Source organism: Zerene cesonia, chromosome Z, assembly GCF_012273895.1.
Source record: "Zerene cesonia ecotype Mississippi chromosome Z, Zerene_cesonia_1.1, whole genome shotgun sequence".
Classification (NCBI taxonomy): Eukaryota; Metazoa; Arthropoda; class Insecta; order Lepidoptera; family Pieridae; genus Zerene; species Zerene cesonia.
Window position 1 is genome coordinate 6,983,450 of NC_052122.1, and position 20,019 is coordinate 7,003,468.

Here is a 20,019-nt window from a genome sequence, read left to right on the forward strand (position 1 = left end):
CCAGTGACAGTTCAACTGACATTCGCGCCGCGATGTCCAAGCCTGACACGCTCTTGTATCGTTCCGAAACCGCTTCGAACCAAAAATAAAAGTTTTGTGCTGAGGGATATTCCACGATTCTGTACGGTAAGTTCATTGTTACTTTTATTTGATCTTGCAATCGCTGGATATAGTAGGTATATTCTTGCTTTTGGGACGCTGCATTGCAACGATGTTGCAACGAAAGTGTTTATTGCGTATAATATGATGATATTAAAAGAAAATAAGCAATTATACTAATATGTATTTCAGTATTAGTTTTACTTGAATTATTGCGAGGGGTGCAAAAAAAAAAGTTTTTGTCTTACGTGTCGTTATGCAATGCACTCTGACGCTGATTTGAATATAATATATCCCCTGGGCAACAGCAGGCTTTACAAAGTTACCTATGCAAAGTCTAAGTCTAGAACTAACGGGAGACCAGTGAAGTACCTTTACGAAAATAACGATTACTCAGCAATCACGCCATATTTTTTAATTCTGTAAACGATATTTTTTGATATACCGCCTTCTTTTCTGTTATAAAAGAAAAAATAAGGTAGAAGGAAAATATTCATTTGACGAAGCGAAAATTTCTAAGTCATGGTGACAAATACATTTTAAAAAATATAAATCTTCAAAGGAAATTCAAACTCCTACGCTACAATAAAATGTAAACAGTTTGACGACGATACTTGAGATCTTACAATAACATCATAAAAAAGCGGTCGGCCGTTGAGTCGTTTTGATGACGCGGCGATACATCATAACATTTAGTCAACTCCTTCACATTATCGGACATTATCGATATGTCTATTCATTAGAAATCTAATATTCTGAATAAAATCAGTTTTTATTTATATTTTTGTAAACTATTTAGTACAGTAAATAAAAATACTATTTCATTCAAAATTTTGCTTTTTTGGCAATAGAAATTTACTAGCTACGTCCCGCGGGTTGAACTGCCACTTGTAATTTTTCTTAATTTCGAAAGTCCTGAGGCCGTGCCTCCTGCCCGACACACCAAGTTGCTATTCTATGAAACAAACCAAGTATTAACGTTAATTTATTATGTATATATGTACATAACATACATATATATTAATGATTTATATTATACTTGTTGTAACCCACGGCGTAACTCGTGATCATACATTCTTACATATTTCGCATTAATATTTACTAGAATTTATAATCCAGTTTCACTATTATAACGCCTTAAATATTTTCAGTTTAATCTCGCAGAATGATCACAAGAGTTTTATTTTGTCTACCACTAGAGGGCGCTATTATGTACCTACCTGTTACTGTTACCTACCTGTAACTCTATTATATATTCAATATAATCTCAATGTTCATAACATAGCAGAATAAAAAAAAAAATCGTTAAATTTTTTTAGCGTCAAAGAATATTCAAAAAAATACACAGTATAAATTATACAGTTATGATTAGTATAATATGTTTTGTTGTAGAACAACGAATAGAATTTATTTCCACAATATAAGCGTTAAATAAACACTTAATATTATAGTAAATGGTAAACGAGTTTCGACTGCACTTTTCTACTTAGCCGTAACGATGTTTGTTAAATGGGTTCATTTATTTTTCACTACATAATGCATTTTCTCATAATAGAGCACTAGCAGCACGCCCTGGCTAGCACATTTAGGCTTTTATTGAACTTTTAAAATTTTAAGAATCAATTCCAACAAAAAAAAAATCAAACATAATTTAAGTCCAATGATTCTTGATATAAGTTGTGGAACTGAAACGACTTTCTTATATTATAACGTATACAATATACGTATACATATAAATGTTTATAAAATATATTGTATATGTTACAAGATAATGAAACCTAGACTTTACTTGACTAAAGGCACCCGGTTCGTAACAAAAGCATAACATGGAACCATGGGATTTTTCCACAAATATCCATTGAATTTGTTCGATTACAAACTCAACACGCATGTGTAGGGTGGCGAGGGCCCATTTGAATTTCGCCTCGCGATGCCTGACACGCTGCCGCAGCGTTCGGAAACCGTTTCGATTTAAATAGAGAAATAAATTATAAAGATTGCATGAAAATGCCATTCCTACGTTACCGCTGGGTAAGTTTTTCAATGCATTGCGATCGTATTGTTTGGTTGTAATTTTAAACGTTGCAACTTTAAAGTATCTTTAATACTGTTTGTGGAGTTTTTGACTAATAATATAAAAAGATATTTACTTACAATGAATTCTACAAATTCTCCCCATCTTTTTAAACGTTTATCGATGTTATATAAATGGCTTTTATCAGAAAATTTTATGTTTTCCATGCATTTATCAACACAAGTATCAAACACGCTAAAAATCAAATCCATTTGTTTAACATTTTTCGATATTTTAGACGATTGATTCTTTAATATTCGTATCTCTTCTCATTATTTTAAGTTTTGTTTTGATTTATTTTACACTAGACATTATTCCTGCGGGACACCTTATCTACTTTCCATTACTATTTCGTCTAGTGTAGATTATGACTATGATTGCAATGCATTATAATTGTGCAACTATGTTTATTCAAACGTATTTATATAGCGGTTTATCTGTTGTTATCATTAAAAACATTACAATCATACCTAACTATTACTGAACTTTGATGTGAAAGGTTTCTCATTTATGGCAAACTTTTAGTACACGATACGAATATAAATCCAATTTAGACCAGTTCGGTTAATGGAACTAATTTAATTTTCAGCCTAAAACATAGTTATCTTGAAATTTACTTTTTTAACCCGACCAGAATTCGGCATCGTGTTAATGATACATTTATTTTGACGCTAAAAGTCCGTCCCGGTTTTGTCCTTGGTACAGCAGGCTTTGTCAGAAAAGATGAAGCTTTCTAATGTTGAAAGAAATTTTTAAATCGCTCTAGTAGTTTTTGTGTGACAATATGACAAACATTCAAAACGCAAATATCCTCGTCATAATATTAGTATACATAAAGTTTACACATTGTCTGGTTAACAAAGTTACTAGGTAATGTTTTTTTTTGTACGATTTACTTATTGATAATATGTATGAGCCTGCAGGTATATGCCTGCTTACCCAAAAACTATGATGGGGAATAAATTTTCAAATTAACGTTTGCATATTATATACCTAGGCTTCGTACTTATGATAGGTTGAAAAAGATGTTATATTCTTTAATTCATCATACACATCACAATGTATTTATTATGATATTTAATTTATTAAAAATTGTTTTTCATCCATTAACCAGCTCGGTGAACGTCGTTTTATACTCCGCTATTAGAATATATTTACAAGAGCGATATGACGCCATAGCCTCAGTGGAAATGGTACAAATGACCTTTCATAGCAGTTTAGCTATTGCGTACTTTTACTTTGAGAATAAACCACAAACAAACATAAGTTTATATTTTTAAAAATCATCCATGAACACTTCTAAATCGATTATGTTCTAAAACATTTTTGGTATAAAAGCAGAGAAGACGCGAGCGGGTATTGCAGTGCTATTATATCTCTGAGTCTTAGGCTATAACGGCATCGCAATGCAGTCGCTTCTATTTCTAAAGATAAAAATAAATGGATGAAACGATATTTTTCTTCTGTTGGCGTATTAATTGTCTATTATATAGAAAATTCCCAGCTATAGTGTTATAATATGCATATGAATATAATGTTTCACCACGTTATCATTAAGATGAGTGTCCTTACTACAGTATAGATCAATGTGTTTTCTTATATGTTATTGCTTTAAACTTTGTACGTCGCTTATGCATCCTGAATTCCGATTTTAGAGACGTAGTTGCAAAAGCAATGCCACTATCTTATAGTTAAAAATAAACACTCGCAGTGAAAGTAGGAGAACATGATAAACCTGAAGATCGGTACAATAATGAAAAAGAGGCCCTAGAGTAGTGGCAGGGTTTCGGAGATGTTATTTACAGACCGTTTTCTGATTAAACCTTTTCCAAATATCTGTCCCGCTATCTTTGAAATATAGATAGCTCTTTTAAGTGAAGTGTTTATTATAATAACCATTGACAATAATATATTTTCTTTCACATGTTTACTTAGTTTTTCCTTGTAAGAAATTCAAGAAAATGACATCGAAGTAAAAAATAGCCGTAATTACCCAGAGAACTGTAACTCATGACGTAGATCGGTGCCTATATCGTTAGCCTCTCTAGTTAACGTCGTTTAGTGCATTAATCATTCAATGAAGAGTATGATGGAACGTTACGACAAATATTTAAACAACAGCTTACAATGTGAAGGAATATGGAAAATTCTTGTATAAGTTTCTCAGAAATTAGTCTCGTTGCCACTTGAAATTTTACAGGGCATAGAACATTATATATCTTTTTTATTATAATTAATGCCAAAGGGTATTTGTTTGTTTGTATTTCTTTGACGTAGCAACGGAGTGATATTATATATTTCTTGTATCTAATTTTTATAAGGCTAGATAGAGAGTTATGTAGGCTGATATTTAATGCAGTGAAACATGTTAACTCCCAAACGAACTTAATTTGACTACACGAGCGGAGCCGCGGCTCGAAGGCTAGTCTGCTATGCGTTGCTCAAGATTTAAGTCTCCAAGTTCATTTATGAAGTAGTTTAATGCTCTTGTTAGTTACTGGATACCTTATGAACAGTTTGTTGCGGTATGCAGATTACTTTGAAACTTAAGAATTCTTTAATCTCCAGTCTAGATCTTTGAGAGGACAGACACGCTCTGAAATGTTATACTTGAGTTTCGGATTAAGTGACTGAATGTTTTTTAAACAGCAACATATATGAATAAAACATCGTATCTTTTATACCATACTAGTGGTCCGCCCCTGATGGATGGTCGCTAACGCCCGGTAGTTTAAATAAAAAAATCCTTTTTTGTTCCTTTAGGTACAAATTTCCTGCCATATACAGAAGATAAATTCCCCCAATACTCCTTCAATTCGTTGGAATTGGAGAAGTATTCGATGGCATATGTCAAAATGTTACATAATTTTAAACTATATCTGTGAACTACGTATTAAAAGTTTAATGCTGTGTAATGCCACAATGTAGAAGCGAACAATAACGTTACTTACTCCTTTGGCCACCTATAGTAATTCTGTATTATGTGTACAGTGTACTTATTGCTATTATATTATCATATATTGCACACTTAGGACATTATGTGACTTGGTTGCTCTGTGTTGTCGGCGGAATTGCACTATTAAGAGCATTATATACATTTGTGTTACCAGAAACAGCTGGTTAAGATATTCTACAGATAAAAATAAATGCGGCGCTTGATAGGAAATCGATGTTGATGGCGGTATTGAAAGTAATAATACATTGCGGTATTATATTGAATTTGTATAGTTTTGAAGAGATGTAATGTCATTGGGACGACGTAATATGTCGTAATACCAATTATTTTCCGTCAAACCGTACAAGGTACCTACCTCGAGTGTGGGTAAAAGACAAAACAATATAGGTGGTTTAGAAATTAAAAACTTTTCAACGGATTTTAAACGCGATTTATTCATTATATTATTAACCCGACGTTTCGAACACTTTACAGCGAGCGTGGTCACGTTTAATTTCTAAATGTATAATACTCGCGTACAATCAAACACAAGAAAATACAATACAGGTGGTGCTAGACCACTTACTGGTAGGCCATCACTATCACGTGGTCTTGACCCAAGATTTTCAATGTCATAACGAATATTATCAAAATAACTTCATCAGGTGGCCCATCTGCTCCTTTGCTTACTCTGCCATTAAAAAATTGGTCCTGACAATGAACTTTATAAACATGTGCTTTACTAGCTGCTTGCCCCGGCATCGCTTGAGTCGTTCGGAGATAGATAGTAGCCTCAAGTTTTTACAGACGTGGGTCTCTAAGTGCTAAAATATTAGTAAATATTAGTTTATAAAGTACCGTTACCGGGCGAATTTTCGCATTGGAAACTAAAATATATTAAAATTAAACTATATTAATAACTTAGAGAATATTTATACCCTGGATCGTAACTTCTAAACGAAAAGTTCGAAATTTAAAGTGGAATTTACAGTTAGAGTAGGTAAGTAAACAATCTAATTTATCAAACAATTTTAATGGATAAGGATTAATATTCTGATACCGATATCAAATAAAGAGCATTGCTTAACTAAGCATAACACTTAGGTTAACACCATTGCTGACTTTTTGTGACTAATTAAGGTGCAAACGACATAAAGATGTCAAATTTTTCTGTTCTTTAAAAATATGTCATTTATAAAGCTTTTAAATTCTATAAAATTAAGAAAAATATAAAGCAGCAAAGGGAAAATTACAATTTTTGTACAAAATTTGCGATCTCTTCCCCACTTTTTGCTAGCCTACTGTAGACACACTTTCATCTACACAGCTAAATTTATTATAACGGCACGTTTCAGTGAAACATGATTACTATTTTTTATAAGCTCATGTGGTGAACGCGCAAAAGATAGACATATCGATACTATAATAACAAACATACAATAGGTATCCATACAAACTTTTATATATAATATATCGATAATCGTAAATATAGTCTACAGTCTGTTTTAAAGTGATTTCTATTAAGGCGGTGCCAACAAAATGAATAAATCGAAATTTTAATTTAATATACCTTTCAAAATTTTTGCTATTAAAGGTCATTTGATAGTGTTTTTCCCATTAAGATCGTAACACTATATTTTTCTTTCATGAAAGGTATTTTGAAGCATTAAAATTTTCAATAGCACACTCGAACTGAAACTCCTTGAAAAACACATTAAAATGCGATATTTCAAAAGAATAAAATTACTGCATCGATGCTTACCTAACTGCACGATTTATCGCCGTCCAAGCCTCACGTCCCAGAGTTCTATAATTCTTTTCACGTCCTTATTCCTTTTCTTATGTACTTGAGCACTTATGTTTATGATTTTTTTATGGCCCAGTGTCTGTTTCATAACTTTTGTTATCTACCTCTGAATTATACGCTCTGTATCACCGTGGCTTTGTTTTGTTAAGGTGTCTCGCTTATTAGCCTACATCATTATGACAAAAACAATTATAAGGCTAGAAATAAATAATTATGGGCAACATTACAAATTTAATTTGAAAATTTTTCAGTTTTAGTATAAGGTTATTTCATAAGATCCTAACCACTTTATATGCCTTATATTTCGATTTTATTCATTCATGAATGGCGTACGGTAAGAGGCCATGATAAGGTTAATCAAACAACAAGGTACAAAACAGAGCCCGCTATCAAGATTTCTCATACACTGATAATATGACTTATCCGTAGCCTTTATTCTTGAGACGAAAGTACAAACGTTGACTGCATTACAGAAAAAATTCCTTAGTATTTTCCCGAGAGCACTGATATTGCTTTTACAGCAAGAAGAAAAATATCTTCTATTTTTTTCATTTCAGTTTTATTTCTTTCAACTAGACTTACAGCCAAAGCTTGTTAGCATTTCTACAGGTTTAACAGTCAGGTTACAACGTTCTTTCAGACTTCACTTTGTTAGATGATAATATTTATCGTGACATTCATCGTTTTAGGGTTCCGTTACTATAAGGGAAAAAATCGGAACCCTTATAAGATCACGTTGTTGTCCGTCTTTCCATCTGTTCGGCTGCCTGTCCGTCCGCTTGTCTATCTGTCCGCTTGTCCGTCTGTCTGTCCGGCAGTCTGTCAAGAACTTTTTCTCAGAAATGGCTTAAGATCATCAACATCAGCCCATGTATGTTCCCATTGTAGGTACACTGGCCTCCTGAAGGTTCAGGTCACAAACCACCACTGGCCAAGTGTGGCAGACGTCATATGTCGTAAAACTTTTTGATTCATTCACATGTTGGTTTCCTCATGATGTTTTTTCACCGTCTCGAGCAGTGGTGATGTAATCCTAATGGGCGCTATTTATTTCATGTACGCTCGCCTGGTTTCAAACCCCCGACTTTTTAAGTTCAAGGTCCTTTGAGCCACCACTGATTTTATAAGTAGCGGCTTAAGATAGAGAGCATAAACTAATAACAAATTGAGCCTATCTTAAAATAAATTAAAGTCCTAAAACCCCAAACTTATAGGTCAACGCGTTCAAAAGATAGAATTACTTATGTTCCATTTTTTTAATATTCAATCCTATACTATATGGCATATAATATGTAACGGAATAACCAAAAATATAGATATGTAACACTAGCTTCCATTCAAGGATGTGCTAAATCTAAACTACACATCATTTGTTTCCACTTCTGCCGCGCGGTCTTAATCAAACATTTTTTAGACTAGATTTTTTAAATAAAATTGAATCGTAATGTATAATTCGATATAGGTACTAAGATACATATGTAAGAAGAGCGTGCGATTGTTGTTTGCTATAAAGCGATGCATTTGGCAAAGATCTATAATTAGCTCTAATTGGAACTTTGATTTTTTGGATTAAAACCTCAAATTTATTAAGGAGAATTGTATTATACTATGACTTATATGTATATATATATATATATATATATATATATATATATATATATATATATATATATATATATATATATATATATATATATATATATATATATATATATATATATATATTTTAATATTATTATTTTTGTTGCTGACCTTATGTTATATTAATTAATTATTAGTTAGTAATTGTCTTTTATACAACCACATTATAAAGAACACGCTTCAATAACAGAATCAGTAAAATTTAAATTGTTTAATGCGGTGGATCCTAATCAGGACAATTTTATCTTATAAACTCATGAAACTCCTCCGTTCCCTAACAAGTGTTCAAAGCTTGAATTCAATCTGTCCGTTTAAAGTGGACTATGATCGACTCTTAAGGAGTTGACTACATACGTTGACATACAAACATACAACCATACAAAAAAAAGTGAAGCTAATAAAAGCGTGTCGAAAATACAACATGAATACATACAGTTTTATTGTGGGAGTCGAGCACGCTTCGGCACGAATTGGGCCAGCTCGCACCGGGGAAGTACCACACCCCCACAGAAAACCGGCGTGAAATAGTGGCATGCCACTGTGTTTCGTACGGTGAGTGGGGGAGCCGGAGGCCCGTTTCCTTTTCCTCACCAGTCCATTCCTTCTTTCCAGTCGTTAATCCATTCCTTTTCCCTTATCCCAAAAAAGCGGGTAGCGCATTCGCAGAGGCCTTACCTTTGCGAATGTTCATGGGCGGTGGTGATCGCTTACCATCAGGCGAACCACCAGCTCAGTTGCCCGCTATGACATAAAAAAAAAAAAAAGTATATGCGCTTCAAATAAAATAACAAGCAAAATCTCTGTAAACCTGTCAGTATCATACTTAATACCGTGCTGTTATCACAAACGACAGTCCATGTAACCTGAATCGACACTCCATTTCGAGCCGGTCAAATGTAGATTGTTAGAATTGGCTTCAAATCCAATTTGTGCTAAACTTGAAACCTGGAATTTAGAACACGCTGGTTTTTAGCGATTCGTGAAAACGACATCCGTTCCATATTGTGTTATAGTGATGAATCCTACTAATATTATAAATGCGAAAGTTTGTAAGGATATGTGTGTGTTTGTTGCTCTTTCACGCAAAAACTGCTGAAACAATTGCAATGAAATTTTGTAAGTAGACAGCTGGATAACTGGAATAACATATAGGCAACTTTTTATCCCGATATTCCTATGGGATACGGACTTACGCGGGTGAAACCGCGGGGCGCAGCTAGTCATTGTATGAAATCATAAATTTTTTGATAAATCAATTTATATACTGCACATTGGCGTTGCCTACAACCCCCCCCCTATCCGAGGTCCTCACCACTGAGTCACAATTAGTTTAAATAATTTTTTAATATTACAGATTATTAGCGTTACGCTCCGACTTCATCCATGGTATTTAAAACGTATAATAAAAATTTACCATTTTAGTTGAGTTATATGCTTAGCAAAACATTTAACGATTCGTTTTTATATATATCATCATCTAATACGGTTAGATATAAAGGGATCGTCGAGAAATATAATATGGAACGTGTGTTCCCTGTAAAATCAAATGTATAATATAAAAATTGCACAATAATGTATTGTCATTATACGAACGGTGCTGTAATAGCATGCACTTTAATAGTGATATTGTTATGTATTCGTCAAGACATATAACAAAACATAAATACCCGTATAATAAATATAAAAGTGTATTTGTTTATTTGTCTGTTTCATGACGAAATGGAGCGATTTCTGGTATGACTTTTGCGCCTGAATTTGATTTATTTATTTATAATGCTTTATTGCATAAACTTAACACATACAGACAGAAATAACGAGTGAAACAGTAAACGAAACAAAAAAGGTATCGTTATCCAGGCAACCTTGTAGGAAAGGAAATGTACGAAGTTCTGGGATAGTGCAAAAACCAAAAAAGATACATAAAGGAATACACATTACATAGACAGAGATATATATTTTGCGTAAATAAGTACCCTTGATTAATTACTGATGATGAATTCTCTCTAACAAACTTGATAAATCAAATGCAAAACAATGAAAATTTAAAGTCGTTTCTGGTTTTTTTTTACCTATAGTAAGTTTGAAATAATTCTATTTTTATGAATCATCAATGAAGCTGATAGAATAGCGATTGTATCAGCTTTACACATAGGGCCATTGGACTAAAAATTATGAATTCAACTGCTACTTATTACACGAACTAGCAACCCTTTTGCACTGCCTCTTTACCAAAGATAAAAAAAGAAAGAAATGTGTGTTTTTGCAGCTGCAGCAATTTATTTATATAGTGTTTATGATTTAAAGATATGCGTTAGTTCGAATCCCCCGCCTCATGTAGAGTATTTTGTATTGTTAAATTTTCATGCATGAGAACGTTTCTAGGTTTCGAGAATTTTGAAACGAATATCAATTATAAATAATGCGTAGGTAGCCAAATATATTTGTTTCGTTTCATGGAAACGACACGTGCAATGTTTCCCTTTGTTTTTAATGAATTCAATTAAGCAAACAAATTATCTCTTAACGGTAATTGCTTTTCAATAAACACATTTGAATAATTTTGTAAACTGAAAGACATTTCTTACAAAGAGACAGTTTTATTAATTAATATGTGCATTCACTGTTACTTATAATTATTGCGAAAATAGTTCGTGCTTAATTAATGTATTCGATGAAATATTTCAGCAAGAACACCTATTCTATATATTATGTGTTATGTACATTATTTAAAGAACATTAACATAATATTACGGTAGATAAAAGCTACATACTGACATACATTCCATCGTTTTATTCGCATTCTTGTTAGTTTTGGTATAGGTTACAATTAAAAGGCATCTACTTACTGAACTTTAGATGTACACTCGTGGAAAACAGTTTAGTTTATTTCGTTCTTCGTAAATGTTTAATAAGATTAGAATAAGTATCGCATTACTCAATTAGGACAGTCGTTCATACTATGAACGAATTTTATGTGACCGTGACAAAAAATTTTACCAGTCGGTTTATATATAATATAGATTATGCTATGTAATATTATGGCTTAGTATTGTCATTAACGCTTATCGTTTTTAAACTAATATTAACTATCCTATCTTTTAAGTTGGATCGAACTGCTGGTGTGCAAATTTAATTAAGTCTCTATCTAATAGGTTTTTTCAACATTATACATAGCGCTATCAGAGTAAAATAAAATGAAACAAGCTTTATATAAACAGACATTAATTGAAAATTCAATGACTTTTACTGACTTTTAATGACTAAAACGAGATTGGCGGAATGCCCTGTGTCCTTTGTTCGCTAGTATTACAGTAGATAGTATGGACATACCAATGGTGTGAAAATTGGGCTTAGTGAAATATAATTGAATTTTCCTTTATATGAGTTAAGAGACCTTATTAGAGATTTAAAAAGTATTCTCTTGTTGGTCACCGCAGTTTGGCTGTGAAATGTTAACGTCTGTCATATTTGACAGACGTTAACATTTAATACGAACGAATTATTTAATACGACTGCGTCAGAAGATGGGTAATATTTTCGATTATATAAGTCTAATACATACGCATCATATATAATATAATAGTAATATATGTAAAATAGTATATGATGTTATCGCAAACAAACACTCCAATTTTATTTATTGTTGTGAATTGCCGGATCTAACAATAAAATGAGACTTTAAATAAAGCTTTAGTTTAAATAAATGACTCTAAATTTTGTGCTGCTATGTGTATTAGTGTCAGTCATTGCATTGTAGCTCCCGAACGGGTGATCCGATTTCGATTAAGAGTTTCTTTCTTTGAAAGGTGGCCTGTAGTAACTTAGGAATGTTCTCAGCTATATTCGACGAAAATCGAAAGTCAAAGATGGTGACCGCTACAATATGGCGGATCAAATATTTTTAACAACTCCTTCAATATGCGTATCAAATAAAAAAGGTTAAAAAGGAGTTTGACTATTTTTACTATTTTGAAAACAGTTAAAATCCAAGATGGCCAATAGTAATTAGCGGTGGTGTATTTCAAATTTTAATCGAGTTTACTTATACAATGTTCTGTGTGACTTTATATTTTTATCTAAACTTCTCGGTAAAGCAAGGATTTTAAAAAAGAATGAAGCGAATGTGATTTTTAACTGAGTGTATAAGGGCTATAAATATATATGAACGTTTTTGTAGTAATCGAACGACTTAATCACAGAGAAGCCTGTAATGTACAGATCAATTATTATTGCCCCAATACATCGAAAATGAAAAAGTTCTCTTTGTTCTCATTATTATGACGACTAATTAATTTTTTATATTAATTAATTATTTATTCTATATTCCTTATCCTAAGTCTTTATGGAACCTTAAAAACTATTATGTCATATACACCATTAAATGAAGTTATATACAATAACACAACCTGAAGGCATTTTCAGACATTTAATCTTCTTTAGAACATCTTATTTTCTTGCCACAATGTTAACGTTTTTGTACGTCTGTCACGTAGATACTGCTTGTAATGTAAAAGCCCTTAAGGTCACGTAGCAAACACTTCTCAAAAAGCGTGTCGTCGAATATTATTGAATATGTCAACCGCTAAGACTGAATATACGATTCGTTGATTTTACTTGTTACATCATTTAGTTGTATATGGGCTGATTTATCAATCCTTGGTTGAAAGTTATACGTCGAGTACCGCTCCTAAGCTGTTCAATCCTATATTTGCTATTAAATTTTATATAACTTAACTTATCACTTCATAAACCTAAAAGCTCCTTACTACATATAGTAAGGCCGACGAGATCAAATTAAAAATGTTAGTACACCAAAATCTATGTCTGAATTTCGTCCTATTTGTCTTATTTTCGCTTTGTCAAATTCAGGGAAAAATGCGCCTATGCAAAGTTTAGTAATAAAAGTAAATAATCTGTCTTTAGCAACGATATCGTTGTAACACCGGCTACAAGTTGTTTTTTTTTAATTTTAGAAAACGATTATTTTTTTAGTCAATGGTTCATTATAGTTAGTGATTGTTGTATTATATTGTAGTCTGTTTGGGTTATTTTTGAATCTCAGTTCAAAATAGTACAAAATTTTTCGATATGAAAATGTTTTGTACCCCACATAGTTGTTCATATTCTTTATCTCTAATAGTTGACGCTACTATAATCACATGCGAGGAAAATGAAACCTGATATACAGTAATAAACGAAACGTAATTAGTACCTAAACAGAAAATAGAAAAAAATATGCATAATATATCATATAACGAGAAATTCATAGAAAGCTTGCTCGCGCGTGTTAGACGCCGTGAACCTAATTATGAATAGGTTATATCAAGAGTGCCGGTCAAGTGAAGTTACATCTAATTATTAGAAAGATTATTAGAAAGAAATTCAGTAAAGTCAACCAACAATTTCAAAGCGGGATTCAAGCACGCTTCGGTATAAATGGAGCCAGCTCGAACCGGTGAAATACCACACCTCCAGATGGCCGATGTGAAATAGTGGATGCTACTGTGTTTACGTATATATGTACAGTGAGTGGGGGAGTCGGAGGCCCGTTTCCTTTTCCTCTCTCTTCCTTGTTCATCTCCCTTCTCTAAAAAGAAGAGATATAAGGTATACCTTACCCCTAAAAGCAGTGCATTCGTGATCACTTACCATCAGATGGACCACCGCTTCAGTTGCTCGCTATGACGTAAAAAAAAGAAAAGAATAACTAAGAATTTTAGTACAGGTATATTTTATTTGTATTTCGCTCTAGTTTACAAATAAATACACAAGTATTTCAGTCAAGTATGAACGACTTCAAAGTTTATTCAATAGATGTTGTCGGGACTCTGAAATGTATTTTATTAGATATGATAACACGATTGGATACTTATTCGTTCAATTTGTTTGCGATCAAAAGACTATGAAAATTCGCACAAAATCAACTGATTTTATCTCGCCCTCTCCTTTAAGTTCTCTAGGAATTGAATCAAACTGTAAATCGGACATGTATATATCTATTTACCATTCAATTGTTACATTACTGTGCCATGCTGAACCTACTGAGATATTTAGATTCTACTAGGTATCATTATTTAAAACTAGCTTGTGCATATTCTTAAACTGTACAGAGCTAGATTATTCTGTCTCTTTTTTTATGTCATAGTCGGCAATGGAGCTGGTGGGTCGCCTGATGGTAAGCGCTACCACCGCCCATGAACATTTGGAGAGGTGTAAGGTCAATTGCAGACCTTTCGCCTCTACAAATGGATTGCCGACTTTAATTGGGAAGAGATTATGAAAATAATGATGAGAGGAATAAAGGAAAGAACTGGGAAGGGCAAGGAAAAGGATATGGGCCGGATCTCGAAGTATTGATTTATCAATTTTTATATGTGAATATGAGAAACATGTTAAATGTATGAATGTATTTGCAATCCAAATTTTAGGTATTAAAACAATATATTTCCTATACGAAAGTAGCAGCGGTGAATTCATACTATATTACTGTTGGATCGATCTTTTTGAGTTCTTTCACAATAAATTCCAATATTATACAGCAGGGATTCAAATTCGTAGCTCGAATATTGTACTAAGTGTATCGTTGAAACATCGCTATTATTTAATCCTACCTACACCTCGGCTAAGTTGTTAAAATTTTAATGTAAGAATAATAGTTAATACTTAAGAATATTTATCGAGTTCCACCACGTATAAACCTTAATTCAAAATATTTTATATATCGTAATCTTATAAATGTTTTATCCTCCTGTAAAACCATACATTAAGAGTAAAAATCACAATCCAACCACCGTCCATAACATATGTATGACACGTATGAAAGCGGGGCGATGACTGGAATCTGTTAAAAGCACGTTTGATTATCTGTGTAGTCCGATGAGAGCATTTGATATTCATTTAAATTCCACTACATCTGTCTATTTATCTTTTTTACATATAGTGATAGTATGGTGGTAGTGGTGTACCCAACATAATTTTTTCCGTACTCTCCATTTTGTGGTATAACCCGTTCGCATTTTAATTTGTGTTTTAATTAAGTTTGTTGATTTTTTAAATATGATAATGTTATGAAATTTAGTTGGGCTTTTCAATATTTAATATTTTAAACTATAAGTAAATCGATCTATCGAATTTCACACTTTCGCCCAGAAACTAGACAAATGAAAAAAAATAAACATTTTTCATACAGTGCTACAACATACATTTTCTTACATTTCTTCTAACAAAATTGAGCTTATGCTACACGCTACGAGTTTAACAATTTATAAGCTACGGACCTACGTCATCGTAACAACATTCTGCTACGTTATAATTATAACTAAGCTCTTACTCGAAGACGACTATTACTTTACTTTCATGTCACGTTAGCTCGACTAAATATGATGTTCGTATATTTTAAGTGGCGCCATACACCGGTTAAGCTCCACTCATATTCCAGGATAGAAAGTATCCTGTGTTAATCAGGGTTACAAACTCAAACAAAGTTAATACTGCAGCAAACTGCTATATCTAACATTTCATGTAGACAAATTTAGTGTTGATATAAATGTCCGCATGCACAACGAATTATCTGTGTAAATAATATCATAAACAGAAATGTCGCGTTTGTGTTGTGTTCAATATCGCTCAAAAATTAGACATGATTTTTGGGAAAAAATGTTCTAAATACAAGTTACGTGTAGACATCACTTCAAAAAAATCAAAATCAAAAACTCTTTATTGTGCACCTTTACAAGAAGAGTAAAAACAGGATATAAATAACAACATAATATTAACATGAAGAGCACAACAGGCGGTCTTATCGCTTAAGCAGCGATCTCTTCCAGACAACCTGGTGGACAAGGAAAACGCAGGGTATACTAATGTAAAAGGGAGGCGCAATAATAACAGAGTTTATAAGAATAGAACGTATAATAAAAAGAAAAATATACCAAAATTAATAACAATGCATACATAGATACATACATAAATATATAAAATATAAATAATACATACACATACATATATAATATATAACATATACATATTTAAACATACACATATACATACAGGTAACACACACGGACACAGCTTAACTAAATTGACAGATAAAATTGCTTCAGTAGGTTTTTGAATGTAAGTAATCTTGAAGAAGTAATCACTTCTTTGTATTACGTGATGTATTTAATTGTTAACGTCGCAAAGACATCTCCACGGGTTTTAGAAGAAGGTATCCATTGAGAAAAGTGTACCATTTTCCATGGCCATGTGTACAGCTCACGTGATCATAAACAATTTGCCAAATAGAATAACTTGGTAACAATTGTTATAGACACAGTTACTGTGACCAATTTACGTAATTTGATGTGAGTATCAGTAAAAAGATCACTCATCGGGTTAATGGGGCCAACGCCTATTAGAAACTAGAGACCACGTGTCTAGCAACACGTGTTTTGCATGCTTTAACATGTGAATATTCGTAATTAACTAACTCTCTACTTTTCGAAGACATTCGCCGTAAGAATCTTTGCGTTACATCATATTTATACGTGTGTGGCCAAAAAATCATTATGATCATAATGTCATATACTTTGGTATACATAACAACCTATTTTTATATAAGAGATACACATTTTTCTCTTCAACATGAAACCAAATACATTTCAAAGAGTCATTAAACGACAAAACATAATACTGAAACAATAGGCAGTCTCGCCTCTTCTTTTACTGGTCAGTTCCAATCTACGTATGAATGCAAGTACATCAGTCTATTTCACACTAAATTACCTGTTAATTAACAAATACTTCAGTGAAGCTCACTTTGAATATGAAAGTAATTATTTTGTTGGCAAGTCCCCGGAGTAAAGCCGAGGAGGAGAAAATAATATATACATGTAGTTTTAATAACAATGAGCAATGTAATTTGTTTAGCACGTCAATTTTTTTAATCTAGTAATAAGAATTCGCAGTTGTTATATTATACTAATAAACCTCGTAAAATCTTATATATTTAATTGGGTAAATCTACAGCGACAGATGTTTAAATATTCTGTAAATTTCAAGTTGTCTGCTTTTAAAGCACCGCTTTTTTGTTATTCTGCTCGTTTTCTCTTGTTTGTCAAATTTGCTCATGGATCTAAATTTTGTTTTGAAATGGAACCCATTAATTCGAAAAATGTTATATTCTTAGGTAAAAATCATACTTAATAATGTAAACAGAATATGCTGGGTAAATTATGTTACATAATTTTCTAACTAGTTACATTTAACTTACTGCTGTATATTATAAAATTCACATATAGCAATATATATTAAATTGGTAAAGTTTGTAAGTATGTGACGTTCAGAAGCCGTTAAGATTTTGTAAGCTGTGATTGTTTGATTTGTAACTGTGAGTGTCATAGGATATTATACTCTTCCCAGTTCAACCCGGGTGGAGCCAGGACGGACATATAGGAATCAAAGTATTACCTTCGCGTTGATTCGTGGTGCGTACAGTTTGTACCTATACTGTTCAATCATACCCTACGATCAGCTAAGCAAAGATTGTCAAATATATATATTCAATAATTATTATAGACATGTCCAGTTACGGGGGGCGCCGGGTTAGCCAGGGGTCCGTTTGCTCAGTTCAACTATGCTGTGTAGGTATAGGGTCTAATCAATAGACTGGCTGAAACTATTTAGTTATATGGTGCTAGGTAGCAATGAACACATTATAACAATTTAAGTTCAAACAAGCCCTATCACGGTTTACCAACATTCGTTTTATTTGCCCAATAATAATGAATCATGTCAACCCGCCGCTTGTAATAAAATGTTCCACGATTACTTGTCTATCCTAATAAAGATCTATTTTGTATTTTCTTCATTTGCTGTACTTAAGTTTATTCACGACGCCATAATATAATGTCCTTCAAGTTACAGTGAACATCATGTATCATTGTCTGGGACTAGTCGAGTCTAGCCGTGAAAAATGTACTAATTATTCACTCCCATAATGTGTAGGAGTAGAAAAATAAATGCTAAGGTTGCCATGTAGAAAAGAAGTTCACTGATTTATTCAGTCACTACGCATTTGATTCAATAGCATATTTAGTATATAGATACTTTTACAGTATGCCTTCGTATTAAAAAAAAAAGAAATTTCTCTATAGAATAGTATAGTCTATACTAAGATTTAAATATCGAATCATATAAGTGATGTGTATTGTATTCAATCGTGAAACAAGAGTAAAACACTTTCTGTTATTTATTAATTGAGATATGAAATATAGATGTATATTGGATATAACAATATAGTTAAACCTGAAATATATTATTACATAAATGTTACCATATTACTCTTAAAATTATTATGATTGATGAAAAATTTATTAAAATCTATTATAAGTAGAATTTAAATAAGGGTATGATCAGTTTTTACTTTTACGAATTTAACTCGTACTTTTAAAGATAGGAGTCAACAACTGTACAGAGTAACCTTTTTATCCTTTTTGTATACACAGGTGTGGGTTCGCCAATAATGTGGCTGTTTCGAGCGGGAGACATGCAGCAGCCTGATGCTTCGAGGCCCTGCAACGGGCCGGCGATCCTGTCAGTCGCGGACGGCACCACTCCCACTGCGCAAGTTGTTACCAACAATGTGTTTAATGAAGCATCCAGGAAATCCGGTATAGCCGTAAGTAACACTGATGATTTTGAATTCTATCTACGTAGACGATCAGTGCATAGACTGTATTATTGTGACGTCATAGTCACATCACAATAGACTATCTTTCTTCTACATGTATATAAAGACGAGAAGTTACTCATTCTCTCTTCTCGAAAACCGCCTAACGTATTAATATGAAACTTATAAAAGGCAGGTTATAGTTTATAGTTCAATAGACGTCTACTAAAAAAATATTGCAATCGTCGATTAGAATCGAAATGAAATCATGATCAATATGTTAAACTTTTTAAATATGATACATATATATAAAAGACACAAAAAATAAAGATCAACGTAACATGATATTTATTTAATCTTTAAATTTGATACCCAATAAAGATAGAGCGTCTCGAGAGTAACTTTCCTCGCAATTAATCATGTCGTATGGGTGATCTTTCACACAAACGAGAAATATGTTAAATATACCCTGTAAACATAAGAAGATGATTGAGCATCTGCTATGACTTTAGTCCACCTCCTTTATTTTTTGAAACATAAAAATTATTAGACTACACAAACTGCAAAAATGAAACGAAACTTCATTTATTATTTCAAACGAATGTGTGTTTATTGCACATACCAACAAGTAAAAAATGTAATTTCGATTCTAAGAACGCAAACATTTGCAATTACGGCACTAAAAAGAAAGCTATGCTAAGCTATATCTTATTATGACAAATATATCTAGTTAGTTTATTTATTTATTTATTTATTTATTTATTACATTAAGGATCACCAACATGACATACACGGATAACGTGGATAGAGAG

At 32.5% G+C, this 20,019-nt stretch overlaps 1 protein-coding gene across 1 annotated transcript in view; it reads left to right on the plus strand.

Moving 5' to 3' along the window:
- LOC119835544 (transient receptor potential cation channel subfamily A member 1) overlaps positions 1 to 20,019 on the plus strand; it is a 52,949-nt gene continuing 32,930 nt past the window's right edge. Inside the window, exons 1-2 of the mRNA XM_038360447.1 lie at positions 1 to 126; positions 19,044 to 19,216. Of these exons, the coding sequence (XP_038216375.1) occupies positions 19,061 to 19,216 (156 nt within the window). The 5' untranslated portion in view covers positions 1 to 126; positions 19,044 to 19,060. The remainder of the gene's footprint in view (positions 127 to 19,043; positions 19,217 to 20,019) is intronic.